This window comes from Brassica rapa, chromosome A04 (assembly GCF_000309985.2).
Source record: "Brassica rapa cultivar Chiifu-401-42 chromosome A04, CAAS_Brap_v3.01, whole genome shotgun sequence".
In the NCBI taxonomy this organism is placed as follows: Eukaryota; Viridiplantae; Streptophyta; class Magnoliopsida; order Brassicales; family Brassicaceae; genus Brassica; species Brassica rapa.
Window position 1 is genome coordinate 16,596,374 of NC_024798.2, and position 16,490 is coordinate 16,612,863.

General features: G+C 33.9%; 5 protein-coding genes across 5 annotated transcripts; 4 read left to right on the forward strand and 1 right to left on the reverse strand.

Moving 5' to 3' along the window:
- The first annotated feature begins 508 nt into the window (after window positions 1–508).
- On the forward strand, window positions 509–2,115 carry LOC103865103 (CLAVATA3/ESR (CLE)-related protein 6). The gene is made up of 2 exons (XM_009142882.2): window positions 509–1,945; window positions 1,983–2,115. The coding sequence occupies exon 1, from the start codon at window positions 1,552–1,554 to the stop codon at window positions 1,795–1,797; it is 246 nt and encodes an 81-aa protein (XP_009141130.1). The 5' UTR covers window positions 509–1,551; the 3' UTR covers window positions 1,798–1,945; window positions 1,983–2,115.
- Window positions 2,116–4,241: 2,126 nt separating this feature from the next.
- On the forward strand, window positions 4,242–10,986 carry LOC103865391. The gene is made up of 7 exons (XM_033290575.1): window positions 4,242–6,469; window positions 6,851–6,965; window positions 7,039–7,329; window positions 7,427–7,538; window positions 7,610–7,767; window positions 7,842–7,962; window positions 8,052–10,986. The coding sequence occupies exons 1-7, from the start codon at window positions 6,253–6,255 to the stop codon at window positions 8,388–8,390; spliced, it is 1,353 nt and encodes a 450-aa protein (XP_033146466.1). The 5' UTR covers window positions 4,242–6,252; the 3' UTR covers window positions 8,391–10,986.
- A 659-nt stretch (window positions 10,987–11,645) lies between these two features.
- LOC103865392 (E3 ubiquitin-protein ligase MBR2) lies at window positions 11,646–12,215 on the forward strand. Its single transcript, XM_009143187.1, has one exon. It carries the CDS (start codon window positions 11,646–11,648, stop codon window positions 12,213–12,215), a length of 570 nt encoding a protein of 189 aa, XP_009141435.1.
- Window positions 12,216–14,035: 1,820 nt separating this feature from the next.
- Window positions 14,036–14,761, forward strand: LOC103865104 (signaling peptide TAXIMIN 1). The gene is made up of 2 exons (XM_009142884.3): window positions 14,036–14,301; window positions 14,485–14,761. Exons 1-2 carry the CDS (start codon window positions 14,198–14,200, stop codon window positions 14,606–14,608), a joined length of 228 nt encoding a protein of 75 aa, XP_009141132.1. The 5' UTR covers window positions 14,036–14,197; the 3' UTR covers window positions 14,609–14,761.
- Window positions 14,762–15,023: 262 nt separating this feature from the next.
- Window positions 15,024–16,186, reverse strand: LOC103865393 (protein trichome birefringence-like 40). Its single transcript, XM_018658160.2, has 3 exons — window positions 15,917–16,186; window positions 15,627–15,785; window positions 15,024–15,486 (listed from the first exon to the last, which is right to left on the reverse strand). The coding sequence occupies exons 1-3, from the start codon at window positions 15,973–15,975 to the stop codon at window positions 15,195–15,197; spliced, it is 510 nt and encodes a 169-aa protein (XP_018513676.2). The 5' UTR covers window positions 15,976–16,186; the 3' UTR covers window positions 15,024–15,194.
- Between the last annotated feature and the right edge of the window lie 304 nt (window positions 16,187–16,490).

Below are 16,490 nucleotides of genomic sequence, written 5' to 3' on the forward strand. Positions count from 1 at the left end.
TTTGTTAAAGTGTATAAGTGTTTTTCTTATGTTGTGTGGTTTTCGTTCATGCAATCGTAAAAGTGTTTGTTATTGGGTAAAACACCAAAGTTTGACTTCATAATCTGGTTAAGACACTTAATGAAGGTTATATATGTGTTATTCAATCCATAAAACGTTGTTTTCGGTTTAAAACCCCAAGTTCCTCGGAATTTCCTCGGAATTTTCCGAGGGAATTCCGAGGAAAACTCTATCTTCGTCGGAATTTCCTCGGAAAATTCCGAGGAAATTCCGAGGAAAAGGAATGTATAATCAAATCCCTAAATCGACAAGATCTATTCCGAGGAAATTCCGAGGAAAACCTTTATGCCCTCGGAATTTCCTCGGAATTTTTAAAAATTCATCAGTTTTTTCCGAGGAATACTATTTTCCTCGGTATTCCGTCGGAATATTCCGACGAAATGAGTTTTCCTCGGAATTCCGTCGGTATATTCCGAGGAAATTCCGAGGAAGCCAAATTTTGTGTTTCCTCGGAATTGCCTCGGAAATTCCTCGGTATATTCCGAGGAATTCATTTTCTGTCGGAACGTCCGTCAGAACACCGCTGTTTTCTTGTAGTGTAGGTTTCTCTTTTTGTTTAAATATTTTGAAATAAAACAGGTTTTGCTATATATAATTGATTTTTTTTTGCTAATGTACAATTGATTTCTAGTAAACCTACGATTATAAAATTAATGGTGACGTAAAAAAACTGAAGGTTGTGAAAACTGTTCAAGAAAATCCACAATAAATAGCAAAACCAAATTAATGAATTAAAAATATATGCAAAAGCCTATAAACCTCGCATGAGAGCATCTCCAATGTAAAACTCCATTTTTTCCTCCAAAATGGAGTAAAAGTGAAAATGGTATAAAATTACTCCAATCCTATTCCATTTCCCACTCCATAATGGAGTGATAGAACAAACAAAAAATAGATTACTCCATTTATGGAGTAAACTTTATTATGGAGTGAGATATGAAGTTGGGTTGGAGCATTCCTTACTCCATATTCACTTTTATTCCATTTTAGAGGAAAAAATGGAGTAGGGATGGAGATGCCCTGAGAATCTGGGTTAGTTGACATTTTTATATTTATCCTCGTATAATCCTAACATCTAACTTTTTGATTATTAATCAACCATATACATGTAAAGTAAATACCTAATGGTCCATGAAGATAGATTTTCACCTGAGAATTTCGAAAGTTGGATCAGTTGAATAACCCATGTCATAATGCTTTTGTGTGGACGTGCATAAGTTTTATAATCCTAATATATGAGTCAGATTTGCCTTTCATTTTTGTTGTGGATCCCATCATGTTCTCTCCACTGAGCCAAACGACTGAAGACTTAGTATGTTCGCTAGATCTTGTGATCTATAAATAGAATATATCATTGCATACAAGTCATCACACTCTCTCTCAACTTCATCCCATTTTGCATCTCTCGCTCTCTGTTTCTCTCTGTTTCTCGATCCTAAACCCCCCCCCCCCCCCCCAACGAGTTACCTTTCTCCTCATCAATACCCTGCGATGGAGAATTTAATCCTCAAACAAGCTCTTATCATGCTCCTAATAATATTTTCATCACCAATATTGAGTACTCAGGCCCGAATCCTCCATGCAGATAGAGTTGCAAACATGGGCACTATAAATAGTCAGGTTCTCCTACGTGAGCTCGGGTTTGATCTCTCCAAGTTCAAAGGATATAATGAAAGGAGGTTTTTAGTAGATTCGGAAAGGGTTTCACCGGGAGGACCTGACCCGCAACATCATTGAATGATCTATACGGATATTTTACTTGACCGGAGATTCAAGCACAATAATTGTGACTGATCCATGCAGGTCATCTAATATCGCCATTTATATGCTTTTCTTCTCTCGTTTTCCCCTTCATAAATCTGACGTACAATTTTGTTGTATCAAGGTTTTGGTGTTAGTGTTTCAAAAAAAAAAAAGAGAAGGTTTTGGTGTTCTTGTACCTCCTTGTCTTAATACATCAAACTTTTTCTCTGTATGTTTTCGTGTGTCTCCAATGAGTTACCTTTTATGTAACAGCAATTGGCTTATAAATAATATTCCCCGGTTTGAGTTTTACTTTTTCATTTATAAGGAAAAAAAAGTAAAGGTAGAGAATATAGTAATTGAAATTAGCAGTTCCATATACATATGATCAAAACGATTACTTAGAGAGATTTGATGGCCAAACTATTAATTTAAGTTTTATAAAAGATAACTGTAATAGTCAATATTCAAGATACACTCCGGAAAATCGTATCTAATATATAATTCGTTTTATTTATGTGACTTTGGAAGAGTAAGAGCATGTAACCAACAGCTTGTATTCTTTTTTTTTTTTGGTAAAATGTTAAATTAACAGCTTGTATTCTGTTAGTTCTATGTTCTCTAATGTCGACATTCGAGTTTTATGTACTGGGTTCTTTCATTTCGCTTATGTGAAATATATTTGGTGATTACATATTTTAAAGTTCGACGACGTTTGCTTAAGAAGTGTTGTCATCAACTACAGATTTTAACTATATATAAAGTGACTGGTAATAATCAAGACTGCGAAATTGTAGAAACAGTTTGTTGCACTCTTACAAATCGCCGACATTAACTAGTGTTAAAAATGTTGAGAGGTTCAAAAAATTTAAACTATGAACTTGACAAATGGCAATACAAATGAACATATTCTCCAACAAAAAGATTCATCTCGCGCACATATGTCTACGCATATACAATCTGTTGACTTCATTTGTATTACTTATTTATCAATTAAAAATATTCTAGACTTGGCATTCTCATTAATCAAGGAAATTACTTTCACCCGTTGAAACCAGGGGCGAATCTAAACTCTTTCTGGATTGGATGCACCAATGATAAAAAGGTAAAAATACAAGCAGAAGAGACTTGAACTTCAAACATTATGGGTGCACAGAAGTAGTTTTTACCACTAAACCTAGAGATTTCACAAACAAAATTGTAAATATATATATTTTAGTGGGTGCACAGGCCCCCATAGTCAATAGTGTAGCTTCGCCCCTGGTTGAAACCATATAGAATATTGATGACCCATATATGACGACAAGAGTAATAAGTTGTTGAAAAATAAAAAATAGCATGTCTCTTGACTAGATACAAAAAAAAATGATTTAGGACTTGCCAAGTGAAAGTTTGCATAACAGATACGCATGTTCTTGATTTTACTAAAAAACTATTTAGTATTGCTGTATTGGTAAAAAATTTGGATACATATATTCCATCTTTTATGGCAGAAGGATTAAAATCAGTTTTGGATACGGATATAAACATGAAGTAGTTTGAAATCTTTGTATTTTATGAATTATTGGAAGACTAGGTTAAGACCTGCGCCTTGTGCGGGATGAACATTATATATAAAGATTATTTTATGTATTAAATATTTTTACATATTATGAAATAATAATATATATTGAATAATTAAAAGTCAGTAGCTATTAAATATATAATTAAATTGGTGCGAACATATAAATCAATTTTATTAATCCAAAAAAATATTTTTTTTATCTTTGATAGAATATGTAATTAAATTTAAATGATACTAATATACATAGTATATTTTAGTAAATTTTTAACATTAATGTCTATTAAATGATGATTTCTACTCATATAATTTATTTTTATCATTTGTATCTTTTATAGAAAATATTTTAAATTACTGATAAAAAAAATTTCATTGTGGGATAATAGTTTTAGTAATTTATAATTTTAAAAAGTAAGTTGTCAATGTTGTTCAAAACTTTTATCAAAAAAATTGTTCAAAGTAAATTTTGAAACTAAAATATTTATGTATTTTATATGGTTTATAGTTTAATTTAAAACGATATATATATATATATATATATTAATCTTAATAATTAATTAAATTAGAAATTTTACTTATATAATTTTGTAATCATTTGTATTTTGTCATAACAAAAAATTTAAAACATGGATCACAAAATTTGAATGTGAGACTTTTAACAATTTTAGTAATTTATAGTCGTTTTTTAAAATTCAAAATATAACATATACAGAAAAATCTAAATTTTTATTATATGGTTCTTGTGGTTGTTTAATTTATTTAATAGTTTAAAATTAAACAAATATGATAGAAGATACACTATTTTTTATCAAATTCTTATTATTCAAAATCATTAATTGTCATATATATTTTAGTCACATTAGGTAATTTCGTAAATTTTATTTAAGGAAATAATAAAGTACATTAATAATGAATTTATTGTTAGTTTAATAAAAAACTTATTATATAATTAGATGGACCAACCTGTTTCTTTAATGATTCTAAGAATCATTCTAGTGATGACATGTGGGTACAAAAAAAGTTGTAATGTTTTTCAAATAATATATAAGAGATATGATTCGCACATGAGATAGCATATTGGAAATTATCATTCTCATCAGCAAATGGGCCTGATACTTGCCATTCTTGAGATTAAAAGCACTTGAAAGGATAAATAGGCCTTGTTTACTTTTCTTCTAGGGCAACATGATTGTTTATCCAATTAGTAAACCTACTTTAATAATAGCCCACAACAACAATACTCACTAGCTAGTCAGTACTTTTAGTCAGGGCAAAGTCACTAGCTTGTTTATTGTTAGAATCAACTGTTCTAGCTCAGGCTGTGTTGCGCAGCATTGCATTGTGTTTGTGGAGATCAATTCCAACTTCCAACAATCACCTTCCTTTTTTTTTTTTTTCATATGTCTATCACATAGACTCCATATTGTGTAAATATAGTCATCTATCTGCATATGGGGACCAAAGTTCTTAGAGTACAGTACTTATTGTTCCGTCTCATACAGCTTCTTTATTTCCCTTTTTGGTAGAAGCGTCAGGACAAAGCAAACAATTGTCTTTTAAAAAAAAAAAAAAAAAAAAAGAAGCAAACTATTGTCTAAGATTAGACTACTATTATTACACCTAACGTAAACGTGTGGATAAAATATACATAATTTTTAATTAGTTAATATAAAACATCATAAATCCTTTTCAAATCTACTCTATACTAAAAGGAACAAATAGTGAGTTTATAGCCTGTCCACGTAGGCAATTATATTCAGCCAATGATAACATTTGATTAATCCACGTAGGATTTCTGTTTTTATTTTCTCTTTGGGTTTATGGGTCGCGATACGAACGAAAAACAAACGAAATCAAATGGGTCGCGATACGAAGAACGAAAAACAAACGAAATTAAATGGGTCGCGATACAAACGAAATCAAATGGTTTCAATTTGTTGGGCTTCGGTTGGTTTATTGGGCTAGGTCTGAGTATATTAAAAAAAAAAACAAACCCACGCGAGGCGGAACCCTCGAAGCTCTGCGCCTCCATCTCTTCGTCTTCACTCTTTGTTCATCATCGTTACAGAAATTTCGATCCACCTCTCTACAATCAATACCCCATGACATCTCCATCCATCAATTCATCCTTTATGAGTTCGTTTCGGTTTGCTTTTTTCCTGCCCCTTTATATATTGTTCATCTCTTTTCCGTGGAAACCAAATCTCGAACTTCTCTCCTTACCCTATGGCGATCAAACCGAATGGAAAATCCCCTGTTACCTCCGATCACGATGACAAAATCATGCTTTTCCGCGACGTCACACCGGGTCCCCACGAAACCCAGCTGCGTTTCCGCTTGATTCATTTCTGGGAGGCTTGGAACCCTCTGAAGAAGACGCTTATTGGGATTGAGATGCTGTTAATTGACGAGGAGGTATATGTTTTCAGCCAATATAGTTTTAGGTTCTTTGTTATTTAAAACGATCTTAGGTTTTTTTCCTCCTGATTTTATATCCAAAAGTTTCTGCGTTTTACCATATTCGATCGTTGTTAAATTTGTTATTAGATCCTGATTTATATAGTTTTTAGCTTCGTTGTTATTTAGGTCGTTGTAAGGGGTGTTGTTTAGATCGTGATTAATATCGATAGGTTTCTTGGTTGTTTGTTATTTAAAACGTTGTTTGTATTTTTTTTATCTCCTGATATTATATCGATAAGTTTCTTCGATTTACCATATTCGATAGTTCTTGAATTTGTTTTTAGATCCTGATTTATATAGTTAATTTTTACACTGTCCTTAGTTTTTATAAAACAAAAAAAACTATTTATTGGTAATGTTTTTTCTCGCAGGGATCTGTTATACAAGGATTCATTTCTCCAAGCCGTATCGAGAGACATTTGTCTAAAATGAAGCCTGGATCGCTTTACAAGCTCAACAATTTTTATGGATCAAGCAACAAAACCATGTATCGGGTTTCTGATCATGCTGTGACGGTGTCGTTCTCATGGAACTCGGAGCTCTCTGTTCTTGAAGACAGTCCCACTCCTTTTGAAGAAGACAGATTCCGTTTTCATTCCTTTGAGGAGTTTCAAGCTGGCTGTGATAGCAAAGGAGACCTCTACGGTAATCTCTGTTATCACACACACCATCTATGAGTTGCAATGGTTGATGATTAATCTAGAATTTTGCTTACAGTGCTATGCGTGTGTGGTTTTGTTTGCTTATGAGAAAGTAGATTACTTAGTGCGCACTACTCTTTCTTTTACGGTTGATCTGCCAATTACAAATAAGATTACAAATAAGATTTACTAATTTCGTTTGTACCCTGAGGAGGACTTTTTTTACTACACTCAGTGTTTGGTAATTTTTTTTTTTATTGTAGGATAGTTTGGTTAGAATCTGGTAGCTGGTTGAGTTCTATGTCTGGTTATTTTCTATGAAATTGTTGAAATGCTTTTCCATATTTAGTCTTCTTACTTACACGCTTACTGATTAATGGTATAGATGTACTTGGGCACATGAAGCTGGTTAATGGTCAGTGTCTCACGGGGACCCCCGTTCTTGATGAAGTGGAAATAGCTAGGGCGAGGCATGTGTTGGTTCATGTGCAGTCATACGAGTAAGTGAATTATTATTTCTTAAACACTTTGTCTGTCTACTTATATTAACCATTTAGTGACAATATTTTGCAGTGGACCTGTGGTGAAGCTCTACCTTTGGGACCAGGCTGCAAGAGACTTCTGCAAAAAATTCAAATCATACGAACGGACCCCCAGCGTGTTATTGGTGACGACCGTTAACACCAAGAGTCTTGGAGGTTCAGTTTCTAACTTTAGAAATTTTCTTACAATTAGTAATCTACTCTTGGTGGTCTTTAAATGGGTGTTGCTTAACACAACAGGTACTCTTGCACTGACTACAATGTCCTCCTCACGTGTCTTTATGGACTGCGACGTCCAACCTACGGTCGACTACTTTAGCTGGTAAATCTATATATATTTACATTTTTATATTTAATCTATAGCTGCCTCATCCCATATCAATGAATGAATGGATCAAAATGTTACTACTCTGTCTCAGGTTGGGCTCTAACCCACAGAGTGCTGAGTTGGTTAATGCAGAAGTGGTTACTAAAAGGGAGACACTGACCATAGGAGAAATATTCTCCTACATCAGGGATGGATCTAATAAGGTACGAATTGGTCTACTTATTTCTTAGTCATTTATTAAAAATTCTGAGTCTTATAGAGCTTTGCTGTGTAGGAGGCTTTTTTTGAGTGCACGGCTACGATTGATGATGTGGTCCATGGTTCAACCTGGTATTACATATCATGCAGTGGTTGCCATACTAAGGCTACAAAAGGCCCAACTTCTTTGATGTGTTCAAAATGTGGGAAAGTCAACATATCAGGAGTGCCACAGTATTTATTCTAACTCACTTCTCAATTCTCAATAACAATTTGAATGGTATTAGCTTATTAATTTCTCATGGCAGGTACCGTGCACAGATATCTGTCTATGACAACAGTGAGCAAGCTGTTTTTGTTCTGCTTGGCGATGCTGGTTTTGAGTTAACCGGGAAGCATGCAGCCGAGTTAGTCAGCAGCTATTTTGAGGTAAGTTTCATCACTCGGACCTCTTAGTGTTGGTACTCTCTATATTGGTCTTCACGTAAGAATTGAATATTGATAATCTTGAATGTCAGGCTAATGGAGACCAAGGAGTTACTCAAGAGGTGCCTTTCCCCGAAGCTTTAATCAGCACTATTGGTCAGAAACATAACTTTTGTGTAAAAGTTACACAGCACAACTTAGATGGCAAGTCTCGATCTTTGACTGTCACCAAGATTCTCCCTATGGAATCTCCACCAGTCACAGAAGCTTCGGGAGGAAACTACAACCCGACAACCTTGGAGGAGGGATTTGAGACTGGAACAAAGGTGTGTGAAGCTTCCAAAATCAGTGGGGATTCGGCAGAAGGAAGTAAGAGCAATGGTGACATTGATGAGATGGGCAAAGCAAAACGCCTTAAGCGTGGGGTGTAGATCTTACGTGTGCGTATCATGTCTTGCATGGGATTACGTTTAAAGTTTTTTTTTTTTTTTTGCTCTCTCTGTTATTGACTTATGATTTCTTTCAATTTCTCTAAAGTTCTTTATATACTCTGAATGCTTATGTTTTGATTATCATTATTCTACTTCTTAAGGCTTATAACTCTGTTTCTTTAGGTGTTTTGAAATATAACTTTGTGACAAATACCGAATATGAAAATCATTTTTTAACGAACTATTGGTTTTTTTTGAAAAATGTCTGTAATGAAAGCAACATTTTAGGAAAAAAAGGAGGTTTTCAAGTGCATATTTTACTTTGGATAAAAACGTGTTTACCAATCTACATAATTACTCTACTTTCCATAAAATTGTTGAAGGCATAAATTTAGTACCGTTTATGGAAAAAGAACCAATCAAGTAATCAAGCAATATCTAAACCATATCAAACACGATTTTTTAAATCGAGAATATATCTTCTCATTTTTTAATCAACCAAGTAATGCGATTTACCTAAATCATATCAAACACGTATTATTTCTCCCGTAACTCTCCCCTTAGGCTGCTGCCCGGTGAACCAAGATTTCTTTTTCCGTTTTGAAGCATCCCCTTAAGCTTCTGCAACCAAGCTTCCTATTTCCTATTTAGTGTCTTCTTTAGTACGTTGGAATTATTTCTTATGAGTATAAAGAACAATTCTATAGTCAATGATATTTAATGGCTATATAAATTATGTTTCATAAAAAAATCAGTATATTGTATGCTAAGTGCCTTATTACAAAATGATCAAATATTCGATTTGATGTGCTAATATTGTATAAAATAGTGTCTCCAGAATTTAGTGTCTTCTTTAGTACGTTGGAATTATTTCTTATGAGTATAAAGAACAATTCTATAGTCAATGATATTTAATGGCTATATAAATTATGTTTCATAAAAAAATCAGTCTATTGTATGCTAAGTGCCTTTGTTTAGACAGACACTAATGAAAATGCACATATATAAATGACTAAAATATATAACTTTTTATATAAGCTAAGAAAATGGTTTGTTTTAAAAAATAAAAACGGGTTTTTTGAGGTTCGAACCCCTATATAAGAACTAATACGGATGCCTATCTACCATTAGGCTAAATACACTCATTGAACTATATATGCCCAATATAAAAATATCTATTAACCGGATGAGATGAGGGAAACATATATATGTGGAAACACGAGTGGTTGGATAGCACAAATCTCTATTTAAGCCAAAAATATTTGAAATTTTGACTAAAATTTTAATTGCGATGGGATGGGGGTTCGAACCCTAGGTTATATTAAACGCGGATGCTGCTTTACCACTGGACCAAAGACACTCATTGGAAATATATGCACACAACAAATGATATCTAAACACTGATAGGGATAAACTAATCGCTTCTTCTTCTTTATAACGAGGGAAAACTCGACCCTTCCTCTTCTTTTTCAACCGCTTCCATTCCAAACTACTCGCCATGTCTGATCTAAATCCTTCTTCTTCCGTTGGAACTAGGACTCGGAGGTTCAGCGAGATCGATGACTCAAACGGAGAAGAATACCAGTTCCGGTCGCGAGTTCCGTTCAAGACGTTCGAAGATCGTCTCCAAGAAAGTCGATTGTTATTCTACGGAACCGTTACACCAATTGGGGGTTACTCTCGCCGTCATCCTAACGAAGACGCCTCTACCGTGTATCGCTCTCTCTGCCTTCGAGGTTTTGTTGTTCAAGGTTCCCTAAATCCTTCGAGTCGCAGGTTAGATGATGTGTTTAGGGTTATTGATGAAATAGGGTGGTCTTACTCGGTGTTGCATGTGAATCCGTTCTGTCCTAGAGTTGTGAGAGAGTTCATCTCAAACATACCATTCTACGATGATGGAGTTCTAATTAGAGGATATGTCTATCGTTTCTCTCCTTCGTTGATCAACGAATTGATGATGACACCACCCGTTGAGCAACCATATAAGTGGAAAGAGGTCGTGTTAGATCATGCAATCGCTCATCTCACAGGTGGTCAATGTGCTGGATGGACAGGGTTTAGTCTCAATGCTCTGTTCGATCCGTTCAAGATCCTATATCGCGTGTGTGAGCGTAGTTGGCTTCCAGGACCGGACTCAGACTTGATGATGAAGAAGCGTCTCCGTCTCATGTATGCTGTTACCAAACGCAAGCAAATCGACTTTGGCCAGCTTGTGTATGAACAAGTGATCGACATGGCCCGCGTAAGAGATTTAGACACGAACCTGGTATTCCCAAATCTTATTTATCAACTCTTAATGCTTCAGAGAGAAATTCCTCTGCTCCCAGGTGATGAAGATCTTATTGGAAAAGGTATCCCCATCTGTGAATTAAGAAGTGATGGGAGTGGTCCAAGGGGGCGTAGAAGACTTTGTTAGTATGGTTGCAAAGTATTTTTTGTGAAGTCCATCGTTCTCTAAAAACGTGAATGATGTTTCATACATTAGGTATTACGTATAAGACTTTGTGTAAGTCTAATATATGCTCTTTTTGGCAAGTGGTTTGTGTTCAACTCCTTTCAAAATTTGAATCTCAATGAAGTTTATGTTTGGGTGTGATGTCAATGTCTATATTATCCTTCGGTTTTAAATATTTTTACTCTTTTGTTCCACCACTGTTGAGATCATCTTAGTATTGTTAAAAATGGAAACATATTATAGACTCCGACTAGGTCTATGTTTGTAACATCTTAGTATTGTCCCGGTGAAACGTTTAGGTCTATGTTCACGGTTTTGTTTGATTCTATGCACTATACGGGTTTTAGTCATATGAAGAAGCGATGCTTAAACCCTCAATGTAAAGTTATAATGAGTCATGTCTGAGGATTTTAAACCAAAAAAAAAAATATATATACTACCATTTACCTGGTTTTTTAGTCTAGCCGTTACTAATAATGCTATAAAAAAATTGTTTTAACAATTTCTAATAATCCTATAAGAATTGTATCTCACCAAGTAATGTAATTTCTAAACTAACCGTATAAGGTCAACATAAAAATGATAACAGAAGACCATAATCAATTTATTAATTTATGAGACAGAAACTTATAAACAATTAAGTTTTTATTAAGTTGTGAACGTTTTTGTTCTGGTAGAGGTTTCCTGAAAATTTATCCTTTAAAGTTTGACCAAGTCATTATAAATAGTTATCAGCATAATTTTCATCATATACAATCTTATATCCAGTTGCAACAAAAAGCTCATACGAGATACTAAAAATGAATCATCCACCACCGTATACATTGGTTCTAAGCGACAAGAAGAAGCCAACTTGCTCAGTTCCTAAACGAACTCTCACCATGAAGATCAAGAGGCCCAACACCCAGCAAACAACAATCAGAATATCAATAGCACTGAAGACATCAAGTAACGGCCACCTCGACGACGGTACAGTCAGCGATATGGAATACATGCTTCTGTATCATGAAATCGACTTTGACTCGGTGACAGAAATTGTGGATGAGACTACTGACTATGTCGCGGGTGTTATGCCAACACTTGATGATGTCACAGGTACAGATCTAGATGTAATTGTTAAGATTACTGACTTCAACCCACAAGCTTGGAATAGAATTGATCTCGACGTCTATACAATCGACCTGCGAAACAGCAGAAGAGATTCCGTCCCTAGCGAAGAGAATGACATCTGCGCAATTTGCCACAATGAGCTTGGTGCAAGTGGAGAATTGAACACTTTGGTATGCAATCATTCGTATCATCACGAGTGCATCATAGGCTGGGTAAAGATGAACTTAACCTGCCCAGTATGCAGAACTACGCTTGCTTAGCATTTGAGAATCCTCCATCTCATCTTATGCAGGTTTCGACTTTGCTTTTATTTAAAAAAAAAATAAGTGTCCGCTGTATGGACTTATATTTCGTTTTACCTAATCTTTTATGCTTATTTATATTATTAAAATAATATAAGGAATATCATTCTGAATAAAACTCTTTGTTTTTTTTATTTTGAGCTTCACAACTAACTTATTTTTTTATGTTTATATCTTGAAAGTAGTATTTAGTATTTGGAATACAATAATACATGCCTTTTAGATTGTTTTTGTAGTCATTCATTATGAAAATATATATTCCCGGGAACAAGATTTTTTAATTAGAGGGAAAAATATCTGTGATAGATCATCTTTACCCATTATGTTAGCTTATTATTTCGTGGGACCGTAAAAATATGAGTTATATATATATACGAAAATTTAATTGATATGTTAGCAAAATAAAATTAGAGCATATCATTAGATATGATATCAGTTAACATGTTATAAATATCTAAATGCTAAAATAAAAATCAAAGAATCACAAAAATATTAAAACCAATACAGTGGATTAGTACTACTATATTAATAACACTCATTTTAATATTTGTTAAATGCCTAAGCAGTCCAAGTTATCGAAAAATATAACAACTAACACATACATTTACGTATAATAGCAATCCGATCTTCTAGGATTGGCATCCAAATAACAAATATACTCATACTATGTTGTTTCGGGAAACTTGCTGAAATTGAACATAATAATAACCCTTTCTTACTAACTAATTTATACACACGTTTGGTTTAGAATCAATGTCTCCGCAGTCTCTCTCAACCACAATGCCTCTTTTTACGTTCTCTTCAAATGAACAATTTAAATACAATTAGATTATTTAAACAAAGAAATATGTGATGTGGAGATTACAAATATATTTTCTAAATAACATAAATATGTAAGATAAAATATTTTGGATAATAGCTAAAGTTTAACAAATTCTTTATATATTCCGCATTTGTCCACCATTCCATACATAGTTTAGATTTTAAAAATTTGTAATTTTACTCATTCGTAATTCAATTTCTATTCATATTTTTATAACATAAAGTAATATATAGTAACATTATTTGAATAATTCCGGGCGTAGCCCGGACAAAATCTCTAGTAAGATATAAAGATATTATTTTTTAAGTTCCTGGATATAAAGATATTATTTTATAAAGATCATTTTTAACTAAAATGAATATAAAAGGATCACCACTTTTTTATGAAAGAGATTACTTATGGATGAAATATGTTCCTCAAACGCTAAGTTGAAAATACACATACTCTACATATTAACTATACATCAAAGTTAATATTGCAGATTGATAAGATGTTAGGTTTGACCTTTATTCTGTAGATGTGAGGATAAATTTGTGATTCTAAAGATTTTTTTTTTTTGGTAAGAGATTATAAAGATTTTATCAAATAGTTTGTGTATATAAATTGTAAATGCATTAGATAGTCGTTAATAAAACGATATAATATTTTCACCTATATGATAGAAATTGATGTCCATAAATGTACTTACTCAATTGATTTTTATATTTCTCATAAATCATAAAATTTGAGTTTTTTTCTGCTAAAGAGTGGAGATCTTATATGTATTAAAAGGTAATATTTTCACAAACATAACATGAATAACTATGTAAACATATCTATAAATATGTCAATAAAAAAAACTAGGACCTTCAACATTTATAGTAATATATTGGAATGGTCTTTAATGTATCATTTTAAATGTATTTGGTCTCCATAAGTATTTACTGTATATATTTATTTGGTCAAGTATAAGCGCATTTATTAGGAAGATTCATATACCCAAAAAAAGAAACGCGTCAGCTGCACCAAACACGGGTCGATCATCGTTTATATTTTCCTTTTCTTCTTCTTCTTCCTCTGCTCTACAAAAAAGACGACTCATCACGACTGTAACAGAAAACTCGCTGGAGAAGCCACCATGTGCGCAGATGACTGCCGTCCTCTCGGTTTCCTCTTAGGTCTCCCTTTCGCCTTCTTATCTCTCCTTCTCTCCATCGTCGGTGTCATCATCTGGATCGTCGGGTCAGTCCCTAGATTTCTCCTCTAGTGATAGTTTCGTTATGATTCTTAAGTTGAATAGTGCTCTCAGCACCGAAGATTCGCGTTTTGGGGAATCTCTGTTGATGCTCTGCTTAGGTTTTACGATTTCTTTGTATTGAAACTTTGAATCTCTGGTGATTCTTTTGTTTGTTGTGATCGCTGTAGATTGTTGCTGTCGTGCATATGTCCGTGTTGCTTATGCGTGACGATACTGGTGGAGATGGCGTTAGGGTTGATCAAAGCCCCAATTCATGTTATGGAGTGGTTCACTTCCACCATACCTTGTTGATCTTCTTCTTCTTCTTTCATGTACATGAATAATCAATCTTGTTATTGCATTTTCTTTATTGTATTTGTTTTTGTTTGAGAATAAGTAACAACAACATGGTATTGCAGCTATATTCATGATAGTTCAATATTTATCTTAACGTCATTGAGAATCCATGTCCCTGTGTCATTAGTTTGAATCCATACTTATCTTCAGGAGCGTTTAAACCTTTATTAACCAACGCGATAATTCCAATTCAACCTCCACGACGTGCAAGCAAAGCTCCGTAGAGACCGTTTCAGGCACAATTCTAGTAACCTTTTTGAGCTCTTCTTGAACCTTAAAACCAAAACAGAGCCCAAACCACCGGGAAGAGAAGCAATAAACCAAAACAGATAGGTGAAGTTTATATACGGACGTTATAATGGGTTGGATATGAAATAAAAATAATATAACAAATATATAAGAAATTAATCCCATAATGTAAGTACTAACAATGTTAATTACATAGAAAGATTAACAAGGGAAGAATCTCAATCACAATCACAAGGATACTACAAATTATTCATATTAAAATGGTAGAACAAATCAATATGTAAAACGAGAACTATGATGTAAGAGATGCGTATAGAAGTAGGTTCCAAGTGTCAGGGAGACCAGGGAGACACCAATGGCTACAGTCTAGACCCTTTGCGATACCATTGTAGAGACTTGGGTGTGCGTCTTTGCGATACTGCGAGAGAGTTGTGAGATCAAGAAGGCGGACGGGTTTCTTGATTCGGCTCAACACTTTGTTAACCACAACCCAACCTAAGGGCAATCCTCCTGGATATCTTTGTCCCATGAACGGCTGAGTTTGGCCCTTGCACGACTTCAGTGGTTCGTTCCACTCTCTTCCACTGTTTTTAATGAAACACAGTTTATGTTTTGAAGATGTATATGGAATTTCATCGCCTTTGAATTCAAAGCTTTATATTATTTTGAGTCTATTCTTAAACTTTAGACGGAAGGAGTTGAGAGAATAGATATTAGAACTTACTCGTAGTGGACAGGAGAAACGCCTTGAAAGAAGACTTGAGTGCGTGAAGAATCAATATTGTAGTTAATCCAACGAGCCCATGTGTTTAGTCCTTTGTAAAAAGCCACAAGCCTGTTCATGTCTTTGTACAATTTGTTTCCTTCCCTCATATAATCCCACCTACCAACCATTATTGAACATATAAGTTATATGATATAACTAACAAGTATATATAAAAACGCTTGAAGAAAAATGTCAAAAGAGAAAGGAAGAGATCGAGAGGGTTTTAAGGTTAGGTAATGTGATCGTACGGCTGGATTCCGGCGGTGTGAGTCCACCAATGCCAGGAGTTGAAGATCAGAACGTCCATGCCAAGCCAAGCATTTCCTTGTTTGATGGAGTCAAGCACAAGCACTCGTCCTGCCTTTTCTTGAACCACGTCTACTAGAAACTGTGTTCTATACAGAAGTATTGTCACTCCATAGTCCTGCACATATTTAGTTTTATTTAGTGACAATACAAAATTGTTACATCAAATTATATTAGTTGATTTATTCATAAAAATGGAATTCTTTGAGACTTGTTTTTCACTGCTTGTTAAAAGAAGCCATTATGTCATTAGTTGTACTACCATCATTCAAATTTAGGCTTATTTACATTAGGTGGCACAGAACTAGTAGCCAAACAATTTATACTATCATGCATTTTCTTTCTTATAAGCATGTCAAACCGGTATGTTCAAAATATTTGAAGGAGTCATTCATAGGAAAAGAACTTGATTTTTGTGTGTATATGATTCCTAACATTGATATTGAAAAATAAAGGAATATATACAAAACATATTTATGTAATGTGAAATATTACTCTTATAACATGTATATACTC

What these genes read in the sequence shown, in the direction of transcription:
- LOC103865392 (XM_009143187.1), top strand. Translation starts at nt 11,646, where the DNA reads ATGAATCATCCACCACCGTATACATTGGTTCTAAGCGACAAGAAGAAG.
- LOC103865104 (XM_009142884.3), top strand. Translation starts at nt 14,198, where the DNA reads ATGTGCGCAGATGACTGCCGTCCTCTCGGTTTCCTCTTAGGTCTCCCT. An exon ending in GTCATCATCTGGATCGTCGG is followed by an intron (nt 14,302 to 14,484) that starts GTCAGTCCCTAG and finishes TGATCGCTGTAG; the next exon opens with ATTGTTGCTGTCGTGCATAT.
- LOC103865393 (XM_018658160.2), bottom strand. Translation starts at nt 15,975, where the DNA reads ATGGACGTTCTGATCTTCAACTCCTGGCATTGGTGGACTCACACCGCC. An exon ending in CACACCGCCGGAATCCAGCC is followed by an intron (nt 15,786 to 15,916) that starts GTACGATCACAT and finishes AATGGTTGGTAG; the next exon opens with GTGGGATTATATGAGGGAAG. An exon ending in GTTTCTCCTGTCCACTACGA is followed by an intron (nt 15,487 to 15,626) that starts GTAAGTTCTAAT and finishes CATTAAAAACAG; the next exon opens with TGGAAGAGAGTGGAACGAAC.
- LOC103865103 (XM_009142882.2), top strand. Translation starts at nt 1,552, where the DNA reads ATGGAGAATTTAATCCTCAAACAAGCTCTTATCATGCTCCTAATAATA.
- LOC103865391 (XM_033290575.1), top strand. Translation starts at nt 6,253, where the DNA reads ATGAAGCCTGGATCGCTTTACAAGCTCAACAATTTTTATGGATCAAGC. An exon ending in TAGCAAAGGAGACCTCTACG is followed by an intron (nt 6,470 to 6,850) that starts GTAATCTCTGTT and finishes TTAATGGTATAG; the next exon opens with ATGTACTTGGGCACATGAAG. An exon ending in TCAGGGATGGATCTAATAAG is followed by an intron (nt 7,539 to 7,609) that starts GTACGAATTGGT and finishes TTTGCTGTGTAG; the next exon opens with GAGGCTTTTTTTGAGTGCAC.